This window comes from Molothrus aeneus, chromosome 6 (assembly GCF_037042795.1).
Source record: "Molothrus aeneus isolate 106 chromosome 6, BPBGC_Maene_1.0, whole genome shotgun sequence".
Lineage (NCBI taxonomy): Eukaryota > Metazoa > Chordata > Aves > Passeriformes > Icteridae > Molothrus > Molothrus aeneus.
In genome coordinates, this window is record NC_089651.1 from 31,704,304 (window position 1) to 31,725,093 (window position 20,790).

The 20,790-nt window shown below is 35.2% G+C and overlaps 1 protein-coding gene across 1 annotated transcript in view; it reads left to right on the top strand.

The window, feature by feature from the left end:
• Positions 1–20,790, top strand: part of LOC136558342 (formin-like) — a 122,717-nt gene that overhangs the window by 50,897 nt on the left and 51,030 nt on the right. The window contains exons 6-10 of the mRNA XM_066552721.1: positions 2,353–2,440; positions 11,180–11,241; positions 12,316–12,404; positions 17,067–17,196; positions 18,602–18,748. Of these exons, the coding sequence (XP_066408818.1) occupies positions 2,353–2,440; positions 11,180–11,241; positions 12,316–12,404; positions 17,067–17,196; positions 18,602–18,748 (516 nt within the window). The remainder of the gene's footprint in view (positions 1–2,352; positions 2,441–11,179; positions 11,242–12,315; positions 12,405–17,066; positions 17,197–18,601; positions 18,749–20,790) is intronic.

A 20,790-nucleotide genomic window follows, 5' to 3' on the forward strand; every position in this document is an offset into this window, starting at 1 on the left:
TAAAATTTCAGTATAATACTTAGCACTATAACTATGTGTTTGAAGTAGGTTTATGCTTAATGTAAGCTATTCTGTTGTCATGGTCCTCCATTTTTGCTCTCTGATGAATTAATTATTAGCTTTCAGTTGCTTGGTTGAAGCTATTTTAGGTAGTCTGCATCTAGCTTGATGCCTGGTAATTGTGACCATGTGTACATTTGTCTAAAATGCAAGTGAACATACAGTCAGTTGCTGTTTTAAATCATTAATCTCTGGTTTAACTTTTAAAATTATATAGGGCTTTATTTAAGGGTTTTCTCACAAATTGTTTAGGGGGGAGGTCTTGCTTAGTGATGTGAGCTAGTTTGATCATGTCTGGAGGATATAGTAGCACTTACAAATACTTCAGTGGAATGATTTCAAATGTCATATTGTCTACAACAGCTGTAGTCTGGAAAGGTTTTGCCTCAAACTAGGCATGTCTAATGGGGTTTATGACAACCTATGAATTTGCCCTGAACAAGGTCAGCTTGGAGGTCAGTGAACGCTGTACAAATTGCATACTGCTCAAACCTGTAATTATCCCTGTAAGAAGTTAATGTGCTGTGGAGTTCAGCAAATTCATGTAAAGCTTCAGAGATGACCATGATAAACCAGGCAGTTACTTACATTTGCTCAGAAGAATCAGTCAGCAGGATGTGATGCTTCCACAGCGTTCAGTTACGTTAACTTGGAGCAAAATCATCTTGTCTGCTTGTGTACTCACGAGATAAAGAGCCTGAATATTTTGTCATTAACAAAACACTTTCCACAGTATTAATTTCTTAACATCCATCATATGTGCTGTACATATAGGCAGAAAAAAATCTCAGGATAGATTTTTTCAAATTTTGGCAGAAAATATGCAGTATCTACTTTAACATAAGTTTATTATTGAGTACCTACAAGAGGCACCTAAAGTATCTGTCAGATATTTGTTGAAGAGAGCATTTGTTCCAACTTGTGCATGTATTATCCAGTTTCACTACTCTAAATACTAACTTCTCATTTTCATGTGAAAATGTCAGTAACATTTCTCTTTTTCCTCTATTTGTCAAAAAATTTAGTTTTTTATTGATGAGTGACTAAGTATTTTCTTAGGCAAATATTTGTAAATCACATAAAACACAGGAAACATTTTTATGAGTTAATATAAATTTTGTCAGTTAACTGTCTTTAATTTGAGTATCAATAAAAACATTCTAGGAATAAGGAATAACAATCGTTTTAAGTTCTTACTATGATTAAATATCCAAATATAAGTGCCACCTTTAATTTAAATAATAAAATTAAATTTGGAGAAATATAGATTAAATATTCAAATACTAAAAATATAAATTTAGGGAAAACATAGCGATTAGTTTTAATTTTGCATAGGAGTTAGTATTTTTGATAGTTCTTGTACATCAACACTATGAAGTAAGCCATCTGCTTGAATCAGAACATTTTGTATTTTTGAAGAATTTGTGTCTGTATTGCATTTTGTGATGTGCTCCTGTCATATCTTTCTTATTAAATAAATCAAAATCACTAATACCAATATCCCAGACATTGTGGGAAATAAGTTTTTTACATTTGTAACATCTGAGCAACACTGATCCCTTTCTTTATAAGTAATTTCAATCAGCCAAAGTAACATTAAGGTTTCTCTTCCTCCTCTTTCTTCCTCTCCCCCTAAATTGACATCAGAAACTATTACAGTCTGAATGTCAGTGTAGTATACTCTCAAATATCTGTACCCAAATGTGAAAAGAATCCTGAAATCCCTGTGGAGTGTCAACAGTGTGGAATAAGCACATTCAAACATGAGCAAAAGAAATACTTTGAGTAGTGCCCAGTGTTCCAGAAGTAGTGTTGAGAGGACATAAAAAGACAATTCTTCAATTCTTCTTGTTCAGGAATTGATTCTTTGCTGAAAAAATAGACATAAGACTGTTCATGCTAAAATGTAAACTACCAGACAAACTAAGGAACTTGTGGTGTACTCAGTGTCTTTAATAGTTCTTATTTGTCATTTAAAGAAAAATGGAGGGAAAAACATATTCCGGAATAAATATTTGATGTGCCTTTTTCTTTTCCCATGTAACAGCATCCTACAAGTAAGAGGTGATGTTTTTTGGTAGAACTGGTGAGAATTCAGTCTTAAAATTAATTTGTTAAGGTGCAGAGCACAAAGATAAGATGATGGTCTTACTGCCACATTTAGTTACTATAAGGGTTTGATGTTTGGAGAAATATTGAATTCAATTCACAAATTAGCTTCTGTTATAAAAGTGACTGAATCCTTTGTAGAGTGTTCCCTTGATCTCAGATTATTTTGCATCACCTTTCTAGATTATCAAATTGCTGGATGGAAAGCGATCTCAAACTGTAGGAATTTTAATATCGAGTTTGCACTTGGAGATGAAAGATATTCAACAAGGTAAGTATTTCTCTCACACTTAATGTAATATGCATGGATATTTTATCATAGCCCTCAGATATTTTATCATAGCCCTCAGTATGTGTATTGAATAGTCTCCTAAACTACCAGAAGAATCATTCTTCCAATATATTCCAGTTTATGTAAAAGTTTCACCTAAAAACTAGAATCAAATTTAGGTACAACTCTTTCTGTACCTTTACAGTTAGCATAACACTTTCAGTACGGTGTTTCCATATTCCTCCCCTGCAGTTCCCTGCTTTTTCTAAAGCAAGTCGTCCACCAACAGGAATTAAATGGAGGGCTTATGCATAAATCTTTCAAGCTTCAAGCATGCAGTCAGTATTTTTTAATATTTACATTTTGCTTCATTAACTGTTTAAGAAGTACATCCCAAACTGATGTTACCATGTAAGAATCAGAAAGAGAATTACTGGATGGCATTTTTCAAAGTATAGGGCTAGTCAGTTGTAAATTCCATTACTGGTAGAAATTATTTGAGTTTGCCAATACAACTGTAGAGAAATACAGATTTTTCAGAACACTGGGGTGATTGAGAGTCTGCTTATGTTCTGGATTTAAAAAGATATTGTTTAAGGATATTGTTTATTTCTTTTTCACATTAAGAAAAGGAAAATATTCACCATTTAAAACAACTGCTGGAACAACTCAAGTTGATGTCTCCTTTTTTGCTATTGTTTTCCTTCCATCACATGCAAATACTGGGTAGGGTGTTGAGATGCTGCTGGCATTGATTATTATTAATTTCAAAAGAGCCTTTGAGCATCTAGCACTTTAAAAGCACAAGGGCTTACAGATGTCTCTTGGGATGCAGAGGAATAAGGAAAAGAAGGAATAACTTTGTGTCTGCCAGTATTGTGTGAAAGGTATCATAATGAGATGGAAAAAACCCACTATTACTAAAGGTCTAAATAATTTGCTGGCAGAAGTGTCAGCAGCACAGGGATAGGATAGAAGCTTTATTACAAAAACTGGGTAATAGTCTTAAGAATCTTCAGAGATTGGTTTTCTTTTTATTTTCCATGCCATGACATTCTACTAAAATAGAGCATCTCTATCTCTCTCGGTTGTTCACTGTCCTTGTGTAGCTTTTGAAATATTCTGGCCAATTTATACCAACTCTGAGAAGTCACAATGACCCAAATATCCGGGTATATATCCAAGAGCATTTTTAACTTGAGGCACCATTGCGCTTTTGAATCACATGTATCAGTTGTCCCCTTGGCTGTGTTTGCATTGCAGAGCAGTCTCAGAGTGCACAAACATGCTTCAGAATCAAATTACATTAGAAGATTTGCTTTAGGAGCATGCCATCAGTCTCCATGTATAGCAGTCTCTAAATTCCCCAGGATAAGATCAGAGATAGTTAGAACTCCCTGAAACATGTATAGTATGAACTGTTGCTGTCTACACATCCATTTTTAAAGACTACACTACTTGCAGTTGTAGATGCAGCTAATGTAGTTCTAGAAGTTTAATGAAAACTAGACTGTTGGTAGAAGAAAGACACCAAAACAAATGCTGTCACTGAAGAAAAGTTTAGAACTCATCGCCCTTTCTTGTTTGAGGTAGCAAATGACTGGCCTGTCACCACATGTGTTGCTCAAGACAGCAATAGGATATGCTGCCTCTTGCTCATGGAAACAGCTAGGAGCTACCATCAGGATTTCGGAATATCATTAGTGGAACTTTTTAAAAAATATACTAACAAGGCAGTCTGACTGATTCTAAGCAAAATCTGTGTGCAGAGACTATCTAGGATGAAAAGCCGGTTCACAAAACTCAGGGAAAACATTGTTCTGTAGAGAGGACCTTTAGAAATGTACATTACTCTGAAAACACCATTAGAATTATGCTTGTTTCTCTTTTAATGTCTGTTTATTTCATAGTATTTTGTGTAATTTAAATCTGTGGGCAGTCCTGCCTCCCAACAGACAAATTATTTGAAGACTGCTGTAGTCAATGCACTGGATGAAAAAAAATCATAGTAGGCTAAATGGTGCATGACAACACCTAACCAAAAAAAGCATGTAATCATTGGGTCATGAATGTCAACTTTTTTTTTTTTTTAAAGAGGAGTTGCAAAGAGCTACCTCTAAAAACATGCAGATTAAGCACTCATCCCTTTTGTCACGCCAATTTCCATGGCGTAATTCAGTACATGAAAAACAGGGAAAAGTTCATAGCCTTCAACCACTTACAACAGAGAATGTAGAAGTCTGAAGCAAAAGAAAGTCAGAAATGAAAAAAAAATCTCATTTTTATTTCAAACTTTTATGACCATGTCTGTTGTAAAGTCATGTAGAAATGAATGTATGGTCTATGTGTGATGTACTGCATAGTCTACCTTAGGTAGCGGTTATAGAATGCAGGTAGAGAAATTCTCAGATGAACTGCCCTGTGCAAACAGATGCATGCAAAATTATAGAGAAGACAAAGGAGTAACCATAAGAAAAATTGCATCTTCCTTTAAAATAGTGTGAGATTTCTGCATCCATAGGATTATCCTCTCAAGTCAAAGTACATAGCTTCACAGCATATTCTGTAGATAACTCAGCAGAGCAAAACAAGTAAGTGACCATATCTGGCATCCAGATGTTTGAGTTTGCATTTGATAATGCGCCAGCCACCACACTTCAGGAGGGGGATCTCCCACGCATATTTGTTTAAGAGAATAAAGTTCATCCTTTGCAGATAAGTTTATATCCATACTGCTTCTGAGTACAGTCTAAGGACAAGAGAGCGTAAAACTAAATAATTATTTTGGGTACTGTTGGTGTTATATGATGCACAGGGAAAGTTAACATTGTCGTGCTGCACCTGTCCTAAGACTCAGCTTTTTGTACAGTGGGAAAGAACAAATCCAGGTATTTCGGTGTTCTGAGCACTGGTGAATCTGGTGCTGGTGAGGGCAATAAAGTTTTTTGTTAGACTGCTATTAATATAACTCATTTCCTGAGCAGAAGAAGCAGGCAGAAAATCTGTCTGGCTCAGTATGCTATATAGGATCTGTATATTGAAAAGACAAATAGCAGTAATCAAATTGTGCATAGGTTTGAGATTATTTTTAAGGCTGCTTCTCTGCATTTTTAAAAAACCTTTATAAAAGGAGATGAGGAATAGCAGAGATCACTTGTTAGGTATGCTGTAAGCATCCCCACTTAAAGAAGTAATCTCCATTTCATATCAATCCATTTCTGTCTTTTCCTATCATTGTTCAGCTGAAATACTACAACTTGGGACAAACTTGTGGATCAACACTATTTATGTGGTTTTGCTGTTGAAATACTACAACTTGCTCTACAGCAAGGTGTTTCAATTTTGTTTATAATGGGAAATGCTGATTATAGCTGTATGTGAAAATACTGTGTGGGTCATTGTCCCAGCTTTTAACAGGGCAATATTCCTCTCACTGAGAGAATTCCAAAATAGTAGCTGGCAATAGCAGTGCACTGGAAAACACATGATAATACTCCTTTCTGCAGTGTATGTCATCTGTACTGGCTTTCCATGAGCTACTGAGATCCTTGTTCAAGAGTTACCTGGCAAAATTGTGAGGCAGCCCAGATGAAAAACTTTTAGTTACAGAAAATAGAATGTAGATAAAATGTAGATGTCTTATGTTCAAAAGAGTGATTATCCCAAATCCCTCCCTACATTCATGGTACCTGCATTTTGCCACTAAAATTGTAGAGCACCAGAAGTTCTTCTTCTTTACATTGGGGAAATATTTCACTGTCAAATATTGCTGATTGCTGTCAGAGCACATTAACTAGATGTTCTGCTGATATATATGCTGGTATATTTTCCATGATATTAAATCTTTGAGATGTGGTGGATCACATCAGATGCACAGTTAATAGCTTTTTGTACCCTTTGTGGTAGTAAAGTGCAGTATGTTCCCTCCAGAAGAGCTGCAGACTTTGCTACTACATTTACCAAAACCATGGTAGCTGTGCTGTAGTACTACAATGCTGGCTGAATATAGCCTGTATGAAAAGAGGAGAGCTTAACATTTATCCTTAGCATAGAGATTATTTCTAATGCTAAAAGTGAAGCATCTGACTCTTTTCCTTCAACCTTGTGATTTCCCCTTCATTTCAACATATGGGAGTAAAAGATTGGAAGAATGTGAACTGTAGATTAACCCAACCAGACTAATGATCAGTCTAATAACCATTCTGATTCAGTATTATATTTCTAGTCATCCTGGGTTTGCTCTAATAAGAGCACCCAGAAGGTTTATAAATAGATTTGCATTGTCTTAGTTCAAGTTATGCGTTATGGCACATCTAAACTGTTGTTCCAAAGTTTTGTGACTTTCCCACCTACCCAAAATATTACATGTATGTATTCTATATATTCTGTATACTATGCATCAAGTATAAAGATAGCTGCATACCCGTCTCAGAAGTTGGAAAACTATTTTATTTAAAATTAAATGTTTTTCTCTTTTTTTGGGAAAATTCGCAACATATATTTTTGTTAATCTGTTTTGGATATCCATTGCATGTGGGTAGGTTAACATTAGTGCCAGAATCTTTTGTTCATGACTTCTTGCAGGATTTGAGCTTTCTTAGTCATCTAAGCCTCCGTTGTGCCCATGGTGCTTCTTTATTACGTATATTTTTTTGGGGTTGCGTGGCAATTAATACTGGAGAAAACCTTTAAATAAGTTGGTAACATATCAATTTGTCAGAAGTAAACCAGAGGGATTTGGATATTACAGGCAGATTTGCCAAGTATTTAACAGTCATTGTCTAATTAACTAGGTCAGTCACAATTGTATTTAAGTTTCCCAATGATGGGCTGCATATTGCCATGAAATCAAGCCTTACTCAACAGAATGCAGTACCTAAAACAAATAAGTACTTCCAGGTCAAATAAATGGAGCTTTGGCAAGCGCCTTCTATTTAAATAATGTACTTCTGTTTTATTATATGAGAGCAGTTAAGGTGATTTCTTCATATTTCATAGTCTAATTGTCACATTAAATGGTTTGATACTGGGGAGTACATGTAAGCTCTGTCAGCAGGACTTAAATCCCGATTTAGCCAAAATGTGTTTAGTAGGAGTGAGGCTGTATATCAGATTCAGTCTTAAGACTGTTGGTATTTAAGCTTATTCAGAGGAGGTAAGTATATTTTTCACATTAAACTCTAAGTTCTAAAGTTGTATGTACACTGCACACAGTATGCTTTAAATTCTCAGCTTTTTTTTGCTTTACATTTTTGAATTGATCAGAATATGTGAAAAATCTGTGCAGCAGGGAGTCTGTTAGATTCATTTTTTAGAAGTTAGTATGTTAAAAACCTTTGGTATAAGTTTATATTTGAAGCAATGCTCTTAGTATGTGAAATGTAGCTGGCAAGTATTTTTATGTGTGCCTGTTAGTTTGAATGCATGATGTTGATCTGTTTTTTGTCCTAACTGACGGTTATTATATCCTAATGGGTGCAACCCTGCACTAATGATCCTTGTGTATATAAATTCTTCTTCTTGTGAGCAGACACCATAGGCAACATAAAAATGTTTGCCTCAATTTCCCTGCAAAAAAGGATCTCAGAAACCAGACTTGGCCAAGTAACAGATTTTTAAAAGGTAGAGGAACCCAATAAAATTACCAGCTTTTCACAGCATGAGTCTACTTCCTTTTGACATATTGTGAGGTGTAGGTGAAATATTCTAACTGAACTGACAGTGTAAGGAAGACAGCTAACTAGAAAGCAAGATGAAAGTAAAAACCACCAATGATGATTGATATTGTAATAGCTATTTATTATTTTGGAGCCTCTTTTGTGGTTTTATGTGATTTCACCTATATTACTTATGTAAGCAGATATAATGAGATTTAATGCAGTAAAGTATAATGGTTAAATTCACTGTATCAGGAAGAGCTCTTTGAAAAACATGCCAAGGTTTGTATTAATTTTGGTGAAGTTAATATACATAAGATTAAAAGTGGGTTTTGTTTTTCATAGAAAAATTTAAAAGCTTTTGTTACTTTAAGTGAAAATCAAAATAATTACTTTCTTTGATCTAGTGCAGTGGGTTTTTTAAGCTAATTCAAGCTAATTTACACAAAATACTGTGAATGTATTTGCATGTGGCATATTTTAAGAATAAGAATATGAAGACACCTGTGAATATTGGGATTTCTTCTAGCTTTTCAAAATTAATGCTTTTTTTCAAAAAATGGACCCATCATAAATTTGCATGTTTTCATTTTTGTTTTCTGCTCCAAATGTGCATGGCATAAAATGTATAAAGATGAAGTAAAGGAGGTTTTGTGGATTTTGGCAGTGTGTCTCTATATACATTGACATCCTAAGATGTCCAGCTGTATGGCTTGATTTTAAGAGCAGTTGTCAGTCTGTGCATCCATTGCTAATAACAGCAGTACAGGTTGTATAGCAAGTAAATCAGAAAATATTTTCTGAGTCCTTTTTTACAATCACATGCTCTCTCCAAGAGAGATAATAACTCATGTCAATATCTCTTAAAATTTATTATTATTAATTCTATTAAATATGTGGTTTAGTAGATTGTATTTCATTAGTTTTATCACAAACACTTTTTGTTTTATCATGTCACTTCAAAACAATGCTGGTTTCTTAGACCTGATGTTGAGTACAGGAACATGGATAACATAATAGAGCATTAAAAACCACTCTGTGATTCTGGGGCCATTTTGGTGACAAATATCTGGCTGAAATATTCAGCTAGTTGTGCAATACTTGATATTCTTATTACAGTGAGTTTTTACCAAACTACTTCCTGTCATCATAATAGATTTGTACATAAAAATTTGACTATCAATTGCATGCTTTGCATTTCAAGTACAAAATTGCCTCCAATAAGTTGCTTTTTCTAGATAGCTTTGGACATTTCTCCTTGTAAGCAGATTTCAGAATATGTTAAAATAGGATAAAAGTTAAACCACAAGGGAAAGTTTCTGAACTCAATATGGATATTGTTAATCTTAACAATTAAACATATTGGACTGTGAAACCAGTCTTCCAAGAGATTTTCCATCTTTAGGTCCTTTTGAAATTTTATTGTATGATACAGAAGATAGTGCAACTCTTTGAACTGTTTTGCAGGAGATAAGAGGAAATCTTATAAATTCAAACCCTAAGGAATTTTCTTAAAAGAAACATTTTTGCCAATCTCAGTGGTTCAGGCTTTACATTTGGTTGCAGTCCTGAGGGTTTTGGATCTTCCAGTAAGACAAAAATGGTAGGAAATACTGGGAATTTTTCATTGTAACTGTCTTCTGTGTAGTTCTTTACTTCTAACCTAGGTGTAATGTCAACAGATGGAATAATAAGTGACAGGCAGAATTTTAAAGCATTCTAAATGTCACTGGACCTTTTAATAAAATTAATTAGCCTGCCACAGAGAAAATTTACTAGCCTGCTGGTTAATTTCACAATGTAAAATCATGGGGTAGGTGGTGGAGCAGGCGAAAGCTTATTACTTTTAAATAATTATTTAAAGATGTGTGCCTTGCCCCTTTCAAACATGGAATACAAATGCAGCAAGAGCTTTTAAAATCCTCTACGTTAATAAGCAGTCAAGGATCATTTGAGGAAATAAAATACAGTTGAATTAAAAGTTATCAGATAGTAGCTAATAACATCTCATTGGTTATGCCCTTGATTCTTTTGGGATTAATATTTTCAGTAATGTATAAGCATAAGCCATGAGTTCAAGAATTGTGCCTAGTCCCCTTATGAATCTTGAGGAAAAACTGGTTTCAGAAAATTTAAACATCCAGAGTTACTTCCATTCCACTGTGCATCTCTCAGCTTAGGAATTTAACATTAGAGTGTGTTAGAAAGCACCATGAAGGAATCCCATTTAGTTTTCAGAAGAGTTCCAATACCAATTTTCCAATATCAAGAGTTTCCAATACCAATATCAATACCAAGTGCCTAAATTGTAATGGGATTTGCAAATGTTGGAAGCACCAATTTCATATATTCCAAACACAGTAATATTTGGAACTAAGATAGGAAACATTTTGAGACTTCTCATTTTTAGTAATGAAGCATGATTAATCACTGAAGAGTATACTGCATGTGTGTCTGTGTGGTGTTGAAAAGGATTTATCTGTAAATTGTCATGTGGATAGTTTTCTATTGGATAAAGCCAACTTAAATGTGAACTTGTTGAAGATAACTTAATAACTGTAGCACAGTCTTTTCTGCTTGCAAATTTATATAGCTTGTAAACTTTGAAAGTCGGTCAACTTGTCTACTTACCAAGATTGCTAGCTCCTAGACAAGCATATCTCACTGATTTCCTGTGCACACAGGGAGACTTAAATATCCTCACTCTCAATTCCTTCCTATCCAGCCTTCTAAGCTAACATAAAATCTGTGCTGTTCATTGTTTGGTATTCAGTTGTTCTCATGCTCTTCTGCCTGGGCAGCTACACAATCAGCTGGCTACTTGACTGGTCACATCTTCAACTGCTGATTATATTGGAGAGAAAAAGTAGAACTTTACTCTCCTGAGACTGAGTTTATAGAACATTCTTGCAGGAGTGCTGTGATTTGACATTAGAACAAAAAAAAATACTGGAAAAAAAATTAACTGGAAACATAAATGTCCTGTATCTAGGTTAGAACCCTTTGGTACATTTCACTGGAAAAGAACTGGAGTGTTAATTTATGTTTTCAAGTGTCTAATTTGTGTTTGAATTCTATACAGCTATATTGTGTGTCGATGACTCTGTAGTAGATCTGGAGACACTGGAAGCCCTATATGAAAATGTAAGTAAAGGTGGGGTAAAAATGTGTTTAATCACCAAAGTATTTTGGATACAGACTTTAGGCTGCTCAGGGAACTAGTGAGTAAGGTCCCCTGAGAAAATGCTTATGAAGGTTCTGGGGTCCATCAGTGCAGATTATTTTTTCAAATACCATCTTATGAAGGGCACAGGAGCAGGAAATTCCTAAATGTAAGTATTCAAGCAGATGAAGCAGAAGGTTGGCTTATCTGAGCTGGGATCTTCTTTTGGAGCCAAGGCAAGAAAAGAATGTGTATGCCCAGTGAAGGCAAGGTCAGCTGATGTGGGAGGAATACAGAGATGCTGCTTGCAACTCTAGGGAGAAAATTTGTGCAGCCAAAGCTCAGTTGAAGGTGGACAGAACTGTGGGGGCCACCTGTGTCCTGGGGTGCATCAGGCACAGCATCGCAGCCAGGCAAGGGAGGGGACTGTCCCCTCTGCTCTGAGCTGGGGTGGCCTCACCTCCAGTGCTGGGGGCAGTTTTGGGCGCCACAGTATAAAAAATATACAAGATGTTATAGAGCATCCAAAGGAGGGCTATGAAGATGGTGAAAGACCTTGAGGACAAGACATACAAGGAGCAGCTGAGGTCACTTGGCCTGTCAACCTGGAGGAGACAGAGAAGACCTCGTGGCTGCCTGCAGCTTCTTCACAAGGGGAAGAGGGGAAGATCTTCTCTTTGTGGTGACAGTGATAGAATCTAAGGGAATGGCCTGAAGTCATGTCAGGGGACATTTAAGTTAGGTATTAGGAAAAGTTCTTCACCCTGAGGGTGTTTGGGCACTGGAACAGACTCCCCAGAGAAGTGGTCATGGAATCAGCCTGACAGAGTTCAAGAAGTATTTGGACAATACTCTTGGGCATGGTACTGTGCAGTAAATGGCATATAAGGCACTGAAGGAATTTATCATAGATCTTTAAGCATCCCTTTTTTGCATAGTCTAAATGTTTCTCAGTTAAAAAAACATAATTGCTGGCTTGCAGGCAAAGAGGTAAAGTAGTAATTTATTAATTTCTTACTAATTAGTAACTAATTAGTTTATATTACTTCACTCAGAGAGCACAAAAGGATGAGCTGGAGAAAATCAAGCAATATTATCAGACTTCAAAAGAGGAGGAACTGAAGCTTCTGGATAAACCAGAACAGTAAGTTGTGGGGGTTTTTTTAATACTTTGTCATTATATAATGTAGTCCTTTGATTATATGTTGAAAGCAGTTTTGATACATAATTCTTGGTAATTGTAAGCTTTTCTAAAACTATAAACTTTGTGTATTTCAAGACACGATGAAAAATTTGCCCTTATCACAAAACTTTTTTCAGACATGGCAGAGTTTACTACATCAACTTTGACCACCAGAACTGATAAAATATGTCGCCTTGAATCAAGAAGTATTTTATTCCCATTCTCACATTTTTAAAAGGCTTTTCCTTCCCTTAGAGCATTTGTGGCTTAATTAGCATTACATAAAGCAAGGCCTAACTGATTTTGGTTGTTAATTGTTTGAAAAAGCTGCATGAACAGAGGGTTTGGGTTGATCCTATGGTCAAAGACACCTTGGATACTCTGGTCAAATTCACTGTAAACCTAAAAGACTGATGCCACAGTTCTCCTGGAACTGTTGTGGCCAGTGACAACTGTTAGGATGAAACAGTTAAATGTTGCTCCTTGTGTTGTTATACACCTTAGACTGATGTGAAAGAATCCTCAAGAATTTATGAATGGTAATCCTGAATTTTATATTTGTGTAGACATTTGATTTCAGATATTGGCCTCTCAGTGTTTTTTGTCTTCTGCTACTTCACTGCTTTTTTCTTTTGTACTTTTATCCTCTTCAATTCTTCCTTCCCAGAGGCTTCTCTGTCATCTTGTTTCCTTTTCCATTTTGTCTGTTCTGCTGTCTGGTGTAAGAAAGGGTAGGGGGAGGAAGAACTGAAACAGAGGTGGTATATGATTGGTTAATGTCAGAATTAATGTATTTTCATACCTTTTTTCCCATTAAAATGTAAGTGCTGAAGAACAGATTATTTTTTTTTCTTTTTCTCCCTACATGAGGCAGCTAAATATTCATTTGTAGCTGCACACTAATATTAGGAGATAAGGCTATTATCTTACTCTTGATGAAGAGAGGCTATTGTTCTTTAGTAAGTCTTAAGAAGACAAATATCTGTTAAGTTTATATACTAGCTTACTTTTGCATCCCATATCCATGGTTTTCATTGCCTTGGCTTGGGGCGTAAGGATACATTGTGTGACTAGCTGATGTTTTCCAGAGCTTGAATCTTTGGCAGTCTGTTTGCTGTATGTCCAAGTTAAATAAATATGAATGCATTTTGTCTTCTGGAGAATACAAATCTCGTAGAGCTCTAGAGTTATAGGAGATTGTCTTTTTTGTAACTTATAGTGGAGAGAGGTTAATCTTAATTAAATGCAAAGTCAGATTTATACTATCATTGTTCCATAATTAAGAACTGTAAATGAAGCCGTTATGCCTGGTGGTTCAGAGTGAAAGAGTAGTATCAAAGACAAAAGCTATTTTTTTATCAATTATTACTCAGTGCTCTTTCTGCAAGTCTTAAGTATCCCATTTTTACCCTATAATTAAACTACATAGGTTAAGAAAACTAGCTTTTTAAAAGATAGCTTAATGGGCAAACAATTTGCTTTATGCACTTCTGTAAATTTTGTTGGACCTTCAAAATAATGTGCTTACTGAAAACTCAGTAGATCATGTGCCCCTGGCTTTGTTGTCTCAGTCAGCCTCTAAGTCAGCCTAACTGCATAACAGGAGATTTGTTGGATCTGTGCTTTACTTATTAGCCCCATAAAAGGTTAAAGACAGAAAAGTGCTAAATTTGTATGTGTGATTATGCTGTGGGGCATAAGCCTCAGTATTGTCTTTAATGAGAATTAGAACAAAAGTGTACATGAAATAATTTATCAAATGGTTGCACATACTAACAGTTGTCATTCATATAATGAAACCTTTGAATTGAGTTCACTGAACTCTAAAGGAAACCCTTACATGTTTGGATTACCAGACAGATAAAAAGCTTTAGTGGTATCACTGACATTCTTCTCCACACGGGATTTTTATTTGTCTTGCTTGTATGTTAAATTTGGCACAAACTGTAAGGATGACAGCAACATAACAATACCCCCCTAAATTATTCTTCATGATAATAGCTGTTAAAATGCTAATATTAATTGGCATGATAAAGATTTATATGCAAAATTGGCCACAGTTTGGAACTTTCCTAGGAGGATACAGATGCTATAGCTACTTTCCAAGAGACTCCATTTAGTTGTAGTATATTGTCTGTGTAGGCTTCTGTACTGTGAAATAAGTACTAATGAAGGAAATAGTAACAATATGGTACTGGTTTGAACGTAGTTTGATTCAGGAAGTAGGGAGTGATTTATAATTGCTCTCCCAGTAATGCCACTTGCTTCTCTTTGAAGACAGCTCTGCTTGAACTTCAGTTTAAATCCTGCTGTCATACTTAGAAGCTTGCAGGATTAGATACACCTTTTCCCAAAAAATTGCTTCTAAATTTTATATTCTTCAAATGCAAATAAATGTCATCTGGAAATTAGTTTACCTGCTTAGAATCAGCCTTCCTTGTCCATCTTCTGCAAGAATGTTCTCTTACACTAACACCATAACAACATGCCTGGCTTGAAAGTTCTCTCAAGTCCTTAACTACAAGGTTCTGGTAGGCTAAAGGAGTTTTCAAGTAAAAGCATTTTTTCTTGACAGTTTCTGAAAGAGAGGAGTGCGATGTACTTCATGGAGAGGTACAGCATATTTTCTATGTTTATTTTAGGCCATCAGAATTGTAGTAATGAGAAACCCATCCAAAAGCCATGTCACAGCCACATCATCATTATTTTAAGTAAAAAACCTTTAAGTAAAAAACCTACTTTTCTCAGAGTAAAATCGAAATAAGAATGTTTCTTTCTCTTCTAAAGTTTTTTCCATCTGAATTGGTGGTTTATTTGTGACAGTCATAGTTTTCATGCTATGACTTTTTAATTAGTTACTACATTTGCAGTCACTAAGATTCCTTTTTGTGACAGATTTCAGTTATAAGTGTTCTGTCTGAGTATTTACTTTGAATACTCTGAATTCCAGAAGCTGAAGACATCTTCTTTTTACACTGATGCTCTTTTAACTCTTAGCACAATGACATTGTATTCAATGGTCAGCCATGTGGGAAATAGTTCTCTTTTCACAGGAAGGCAAGAATATGTGTCATTTGACTTTTTAAATTTAAACTTTTTAATTGTATGTATGTTAGAACTTTAATGAAGGAGTTTGGTTTTTCTTTCCTTTGTTTCTCTCACACAAAGTGCAAAATACCCTCTTTTTTTTTTCCTGGCAATACCATTCATTCCCAATAGGAAGCATTTTTATTAATACCAGCTTGGCATTTCTTTTTTCCCACTTCTTAAGTCTAAGAGCCAAGCTGGGCCTCCCTGATCCTTCTCTCACAATAGGTTTTTTTCATCAGACAAGAAAGAAAAAGAAACAAAAAGAAACAAAAAAATGGTCCAATTAAAACATAGTATTTCACACCAGCCACAGGTGAATTCTGCTGATTTTTTAAACAGTCACTATGTACTCGGCAAAGCCTAGCATACATGAGAAACGCATAAAGCAGATTTAAACATACCGGTTTTATTTATTGTGAAAAAGAAATAATTTGGAAAAATAAGGTCTATTGGCTTAAATAATTAAAATTAGTTAAGGATCATTCAAGCTAATAAATTGAATACTGAATTTCCTATAACTCAGTGAGGTAGAAAAAAATCTTTACAGCATTGCATTAAGGGGAATCTGAGGATATCTGTAGACAGGAGATTAGAAGAATGATGCTACAGTGATACTGGAGCAAAAGACAAGCTTGCTTCTGGATTTCAAGAAAGCTTTTGTATCTCTGAAGTCTTGAATTTAAAACCCAAGAGCAAATTATTGTTATTAATATTGTTATTATAATAAATGCTAGAGCTTCTTTTATTATTAGCCAAGCTCTTTTATTTTAAATTGATGAAAAGGGAGGAATTACTCATGCTTTGAGATGCTTTTATTTTGTGAGGTCTGAACTGCAGTTGTTGAATATACCTCCATTTATTGTTATTTACCAAGAGTTGACAGATGCAAAGCTACAATAGAGTCATGAGGAATATATATATATCTGTGAGAGCAGGCATAGAGCAGATGAAGGCTTAGTAACTTTGCTGAACAGTGACTGAAGGCAGATATGCTCTGCAAGTATTTTAGAGCTAAATACACAGCTAGGTGTATTCCCATGGAACATTCTGCTATATGATTAAAGGGTGGTGCAAATTAGAAAAGGAAAATTGATGCTAAGAATCAGAAGAAAGCTGTTGGCAGAAATTTTATATTATGAAATAAATTTGTAGGAATATATTAAGTTCTGTATTTCTGAGCACATTTTTAAGGGAAACAAGACTGCATAAGTTGGTATGTAGGTAGCGCTATGTAGATTTTCCTTTCTTTTCTTTCAAATGGATAATTTAATTTTGAGATTCCTCTGTTTATTACTGTGCAGCTATGATAGTTAATGGTTGATATGATGCTGATTAATGTCTTGCCTTTTTCTTGACATTAATAAGATTTTTAATGCATTCTTACCATAAAGAATGTAACAAATATAAATTCTGACAGATTTGATTCAAAGGAAAGAATGCATGTATATTTCATGATAATGTAGGCTTTGATCCATTATGTACTCCACTGAGAAGAATTATAAAGATTCATTAATAGTCCTTTTTTCCCCACAGATTTCTGTATGAGTTGTCTCAAATCCCCAACTTCGCAGAGCGAGCTCAGTGTATTATCTTCCAGTCGGTTTTCTCTGAAGGGATAACGTCAGTGCACCGGAAGGTCGATATTGTGACTCGTGTTTCCAAGGTGAGTCCTCATGAAAGCCAAATTAAAACTTAAATATGTCTTACTTAGAGTATTTAGGCTTCTTTTTTACCATAAATGAGGAACTTTGATATTGCTTACGGGCTTTTTAGGAAATAAATGTAGTAGTAAATTTTTAGTTGCTTAAAAGAAGGAAGAGGGAAGCAGGAAAGTGAATTGCATGTGATGCCCCATGGAGTATGTAGAAATTTATTTGTATTTAAATGGTAGATTTTTATTACTTTGCATAATGTAATAGATAATCTCCATAAACTAGGAATTAAATATAAGGCAAGCTTAGTACAGGACCTTGCAAACTGCCTTTTATTTGCATAGCACTGTTAATGCCAGTAGATGCTTGTCATGTTCATTATCTTATTACTGTCCCTTGGCATCTATTAATTTCTGGTAACCCTAATACAGCATAATTTTTACTATGGGGCAAAGCTCTACCTAATATCTACACACTATGAAAGACGAAGGACAAGATTTTTAAATTATAACAAATAAATTATGGAAAGTATAACAAAGTGAAAATTAGGAGAGAAATTAAATAGTGGCCTAAAGGTCTAACATCCTAACCAGAAAAGTAGTTAATTTTATTTTTTGGTCTAATTTGAAGATTAGTTCTTGACTAGCTTTGCTTTCACAGAGTACCCATGCTCTACCCCTTTGGGTAATAGAAATAGTTACTTGTTTCCTTCCTTTCTAAAGGAGGTATGAAAAATCAGTGTTGTATGAGATAGGGAAAGCCGTATTGCTTTCAGTTCACTTATGAGGAGTTCACACTGAAACTGATTTATCCAGTGTTTAAGGCTACATAGTTAAAAATTATGCCTGTGGCCTCAGATTGTCAACTGACAGATGTCTTTATATGTAACTGAAAATAATTCACTAGTTCTACACTGTGTTTCTGGAACTCTTTTCTGATCTGAGGCACGTAATTAGTTAGTCCTTAGCTCTCTATGTCTGGGTTAAGTATGGATCCAGGAATGTGAATTTTCAGATCCATGAGAAGCAGACTGGTGACAGCAAAAATAGCACATCCCCATTTAGCTGTGCATGATACAAACTCATGATAAACCACCTCCTTGTCTGTAAGATTTTTGAAGTCTTCTGAGAATGTTTAGAAATCTTCCATTAATCTTTTTGTCATTGACATAGTATTTGATGCCATATAATTTGTTTCATATGGATTACATTAAACATATTTATCTTACGGAGATGTAATGTAAAAAATGGTTCTTCTAACATTTTGATTATTGCACCAGCTTCAGCTTCTCTTACCTACCAAGGTAAAAACAGACAAGAAAAAAACTTTAGCAAAAATAAAATTAAAAAAATATTTTATATTAGCAATTATAATTTTTATGTCAACCAAATTTACAGACTAGTATCCATTTTCCAGGCTTTGCTGAGCATGAAAAGTGTAAAGGAAATTTTGGGCTTGATTCTGGCTTTTGGAAATTATATGAACGGAGGGAATAGGACCCGAGGTCAAGCTGATGGATTTGGTTTGGAAATACTCCCCAAACTAAAGGATGTCAAAAGCAGAGTAAGTACTTATGTTTGGTTAAAGATAATTTTTCTGAAGTGATTTTTTTATTGTTCCTTCATCTGACAGAAGTAAATAATTTATTTCTTACTATTCTTCCTTGAAAAAACAAGGTGCTTTGTACAGTTTTCATTCTTTTTTTCTCCTAGCTTTTCACCTCCTTCTCTGGAACCTGTGTGTGTTTCTTTAATATCTAATTTCTCCTGTTCAGTACTACTAGGATAATTACCTTATCTGAGAACTTCTGTGTGTCTCTTTTATTCGCAGGGACTTAATAGCAGTAGGGTAGAGAAAAGTGAGAGAGCACAGATTGCTTAGGTCTTACCCAGTAAATGTCCTCATTCTTTTTTCATGCTCTTAAATGAAGATTGTTCTGTGTAAATAAAAAATCTTTAAAAATCAGGTTTAAAATCAAAATATCCGTAATTGTTCATTTTAGTGTATATGCTAACAAATTATGTGTAAGGGATCAAAGAGATGTCACACCCAACAAGATACTTTCAGTTTTTTTTTTTTAATTGTCAGTTAAATGGATGTAGGATGTGAAATTTGAGTGGCATGCGTGAGAAAATGCTCATAGATGGCAGTAAATTATTTTGTAAAAAATTGAGAAGCACTAGCTGGTTTTTGATTAGTCATGCTAGGATCAAAGTCAGGCTGAAAGGCTAGACACCTTCTGAGATGAGATTACTTTGTCTCTTATTTCTGTAGGGCAGAGCAGGAGGTGTTAGGGAATGTAGGCATTGGGAACACTGCTTGAAGTCATTCTTTGCCAGAACATCCCTAGATACCACATGGATATAGGAAGCAGCAAAGAATAGGAGATAATTTTCTGCTGATGTTGGTATAGACTTGGAGTGTGAGGAAAAAACTTTCATGCTCTCCTACTTTTCTTGTGAGACGTGCTTTCTTGACTACAAGAGATGCAGATTTTAAGCTTTTGTTCCCTATTATGCTTCATGTACACAGGACTGCATTTGTGAGACAGGAAGTGTCAGCAAAACAGTTTATCTATGGAGCATTTTGTTTTACTTGTTTTACTTTTATCATCATTAACAAAGTGTAGAAACACATTTGATGAATTGTTCAGTGTTTTAATGAAAGCTTTTTCCAAAGGATTTGAGTCCTTTGTCTCCTAAAGACGTTGAGGTGCTGGAGCATGTCCAAAGATAAACAAAACTGGTAAAGAGTCTGGAGCACAAGTCTTACAAGGAGCAGCTGAGGAAGCTGGGGTAGTTTAGCAGAGGAAAGGAGGCTCAGGTGAAACCTTATCACTCTGCAGCTCCCTGAAAGGAGACTGTAACCAGCTGGGGGTGGATGTCTTCTCCTAAGTAACAAACAATAGGATGAGAGGAAGCAGCCTCAAGTTCTTTCACGGGAAGTTTAGCTTGGATATTAGGAAAAATTTCTTCACTGAAAGGGTTATAAGGCATTGGAACAGGCTGCCCAGAGAGGTGGTGGAATCAACAACCCTGGAGGTGGCACTTAAGAATATAGTTAACTGATGGATTTGGCAGTGCTGGATTTTCAGTTGGACTCAATGATCTTAAAGGTATTTTCTGACTGAAATTATTCCGTGATTCTAATTCTTACTTTTGTCTTCACTGTGATGGTTCAGCTGTTCCATATAACCGCTTTTTTCCCAGTCCTACTGCATGGACAAGACACAGTACAAACAACAGCTTAACTAGAACCAGGCCAAGTTTCCCATTACTCAGGCGTTTGTTGGCTGGCTAGCTGCCTTGAAGAAAAATGTAAAACTCAGCTTTGCCTGACTTTTCTCAGTAGAACTGCTAGGCTTAGTGTCACTCTTTTATCTGCCTATAAACTTCATAGAATTTAATAATCTCTGGGACTTTCCAACGTGGCTGAATTTAGCAAGCTTGTTCCAAAATTATGCATTGTGAAAAGGAGTAACTGATATAAAATATAACTATGAAAGACTTGTTCCTTAGCAAAACAGGCTAAAAAACCACATTATTTACAGTTTCCTGGTAGCCAGAATAAATATGTTATTAGTTTAGATTAGCCTTCAAAATGCA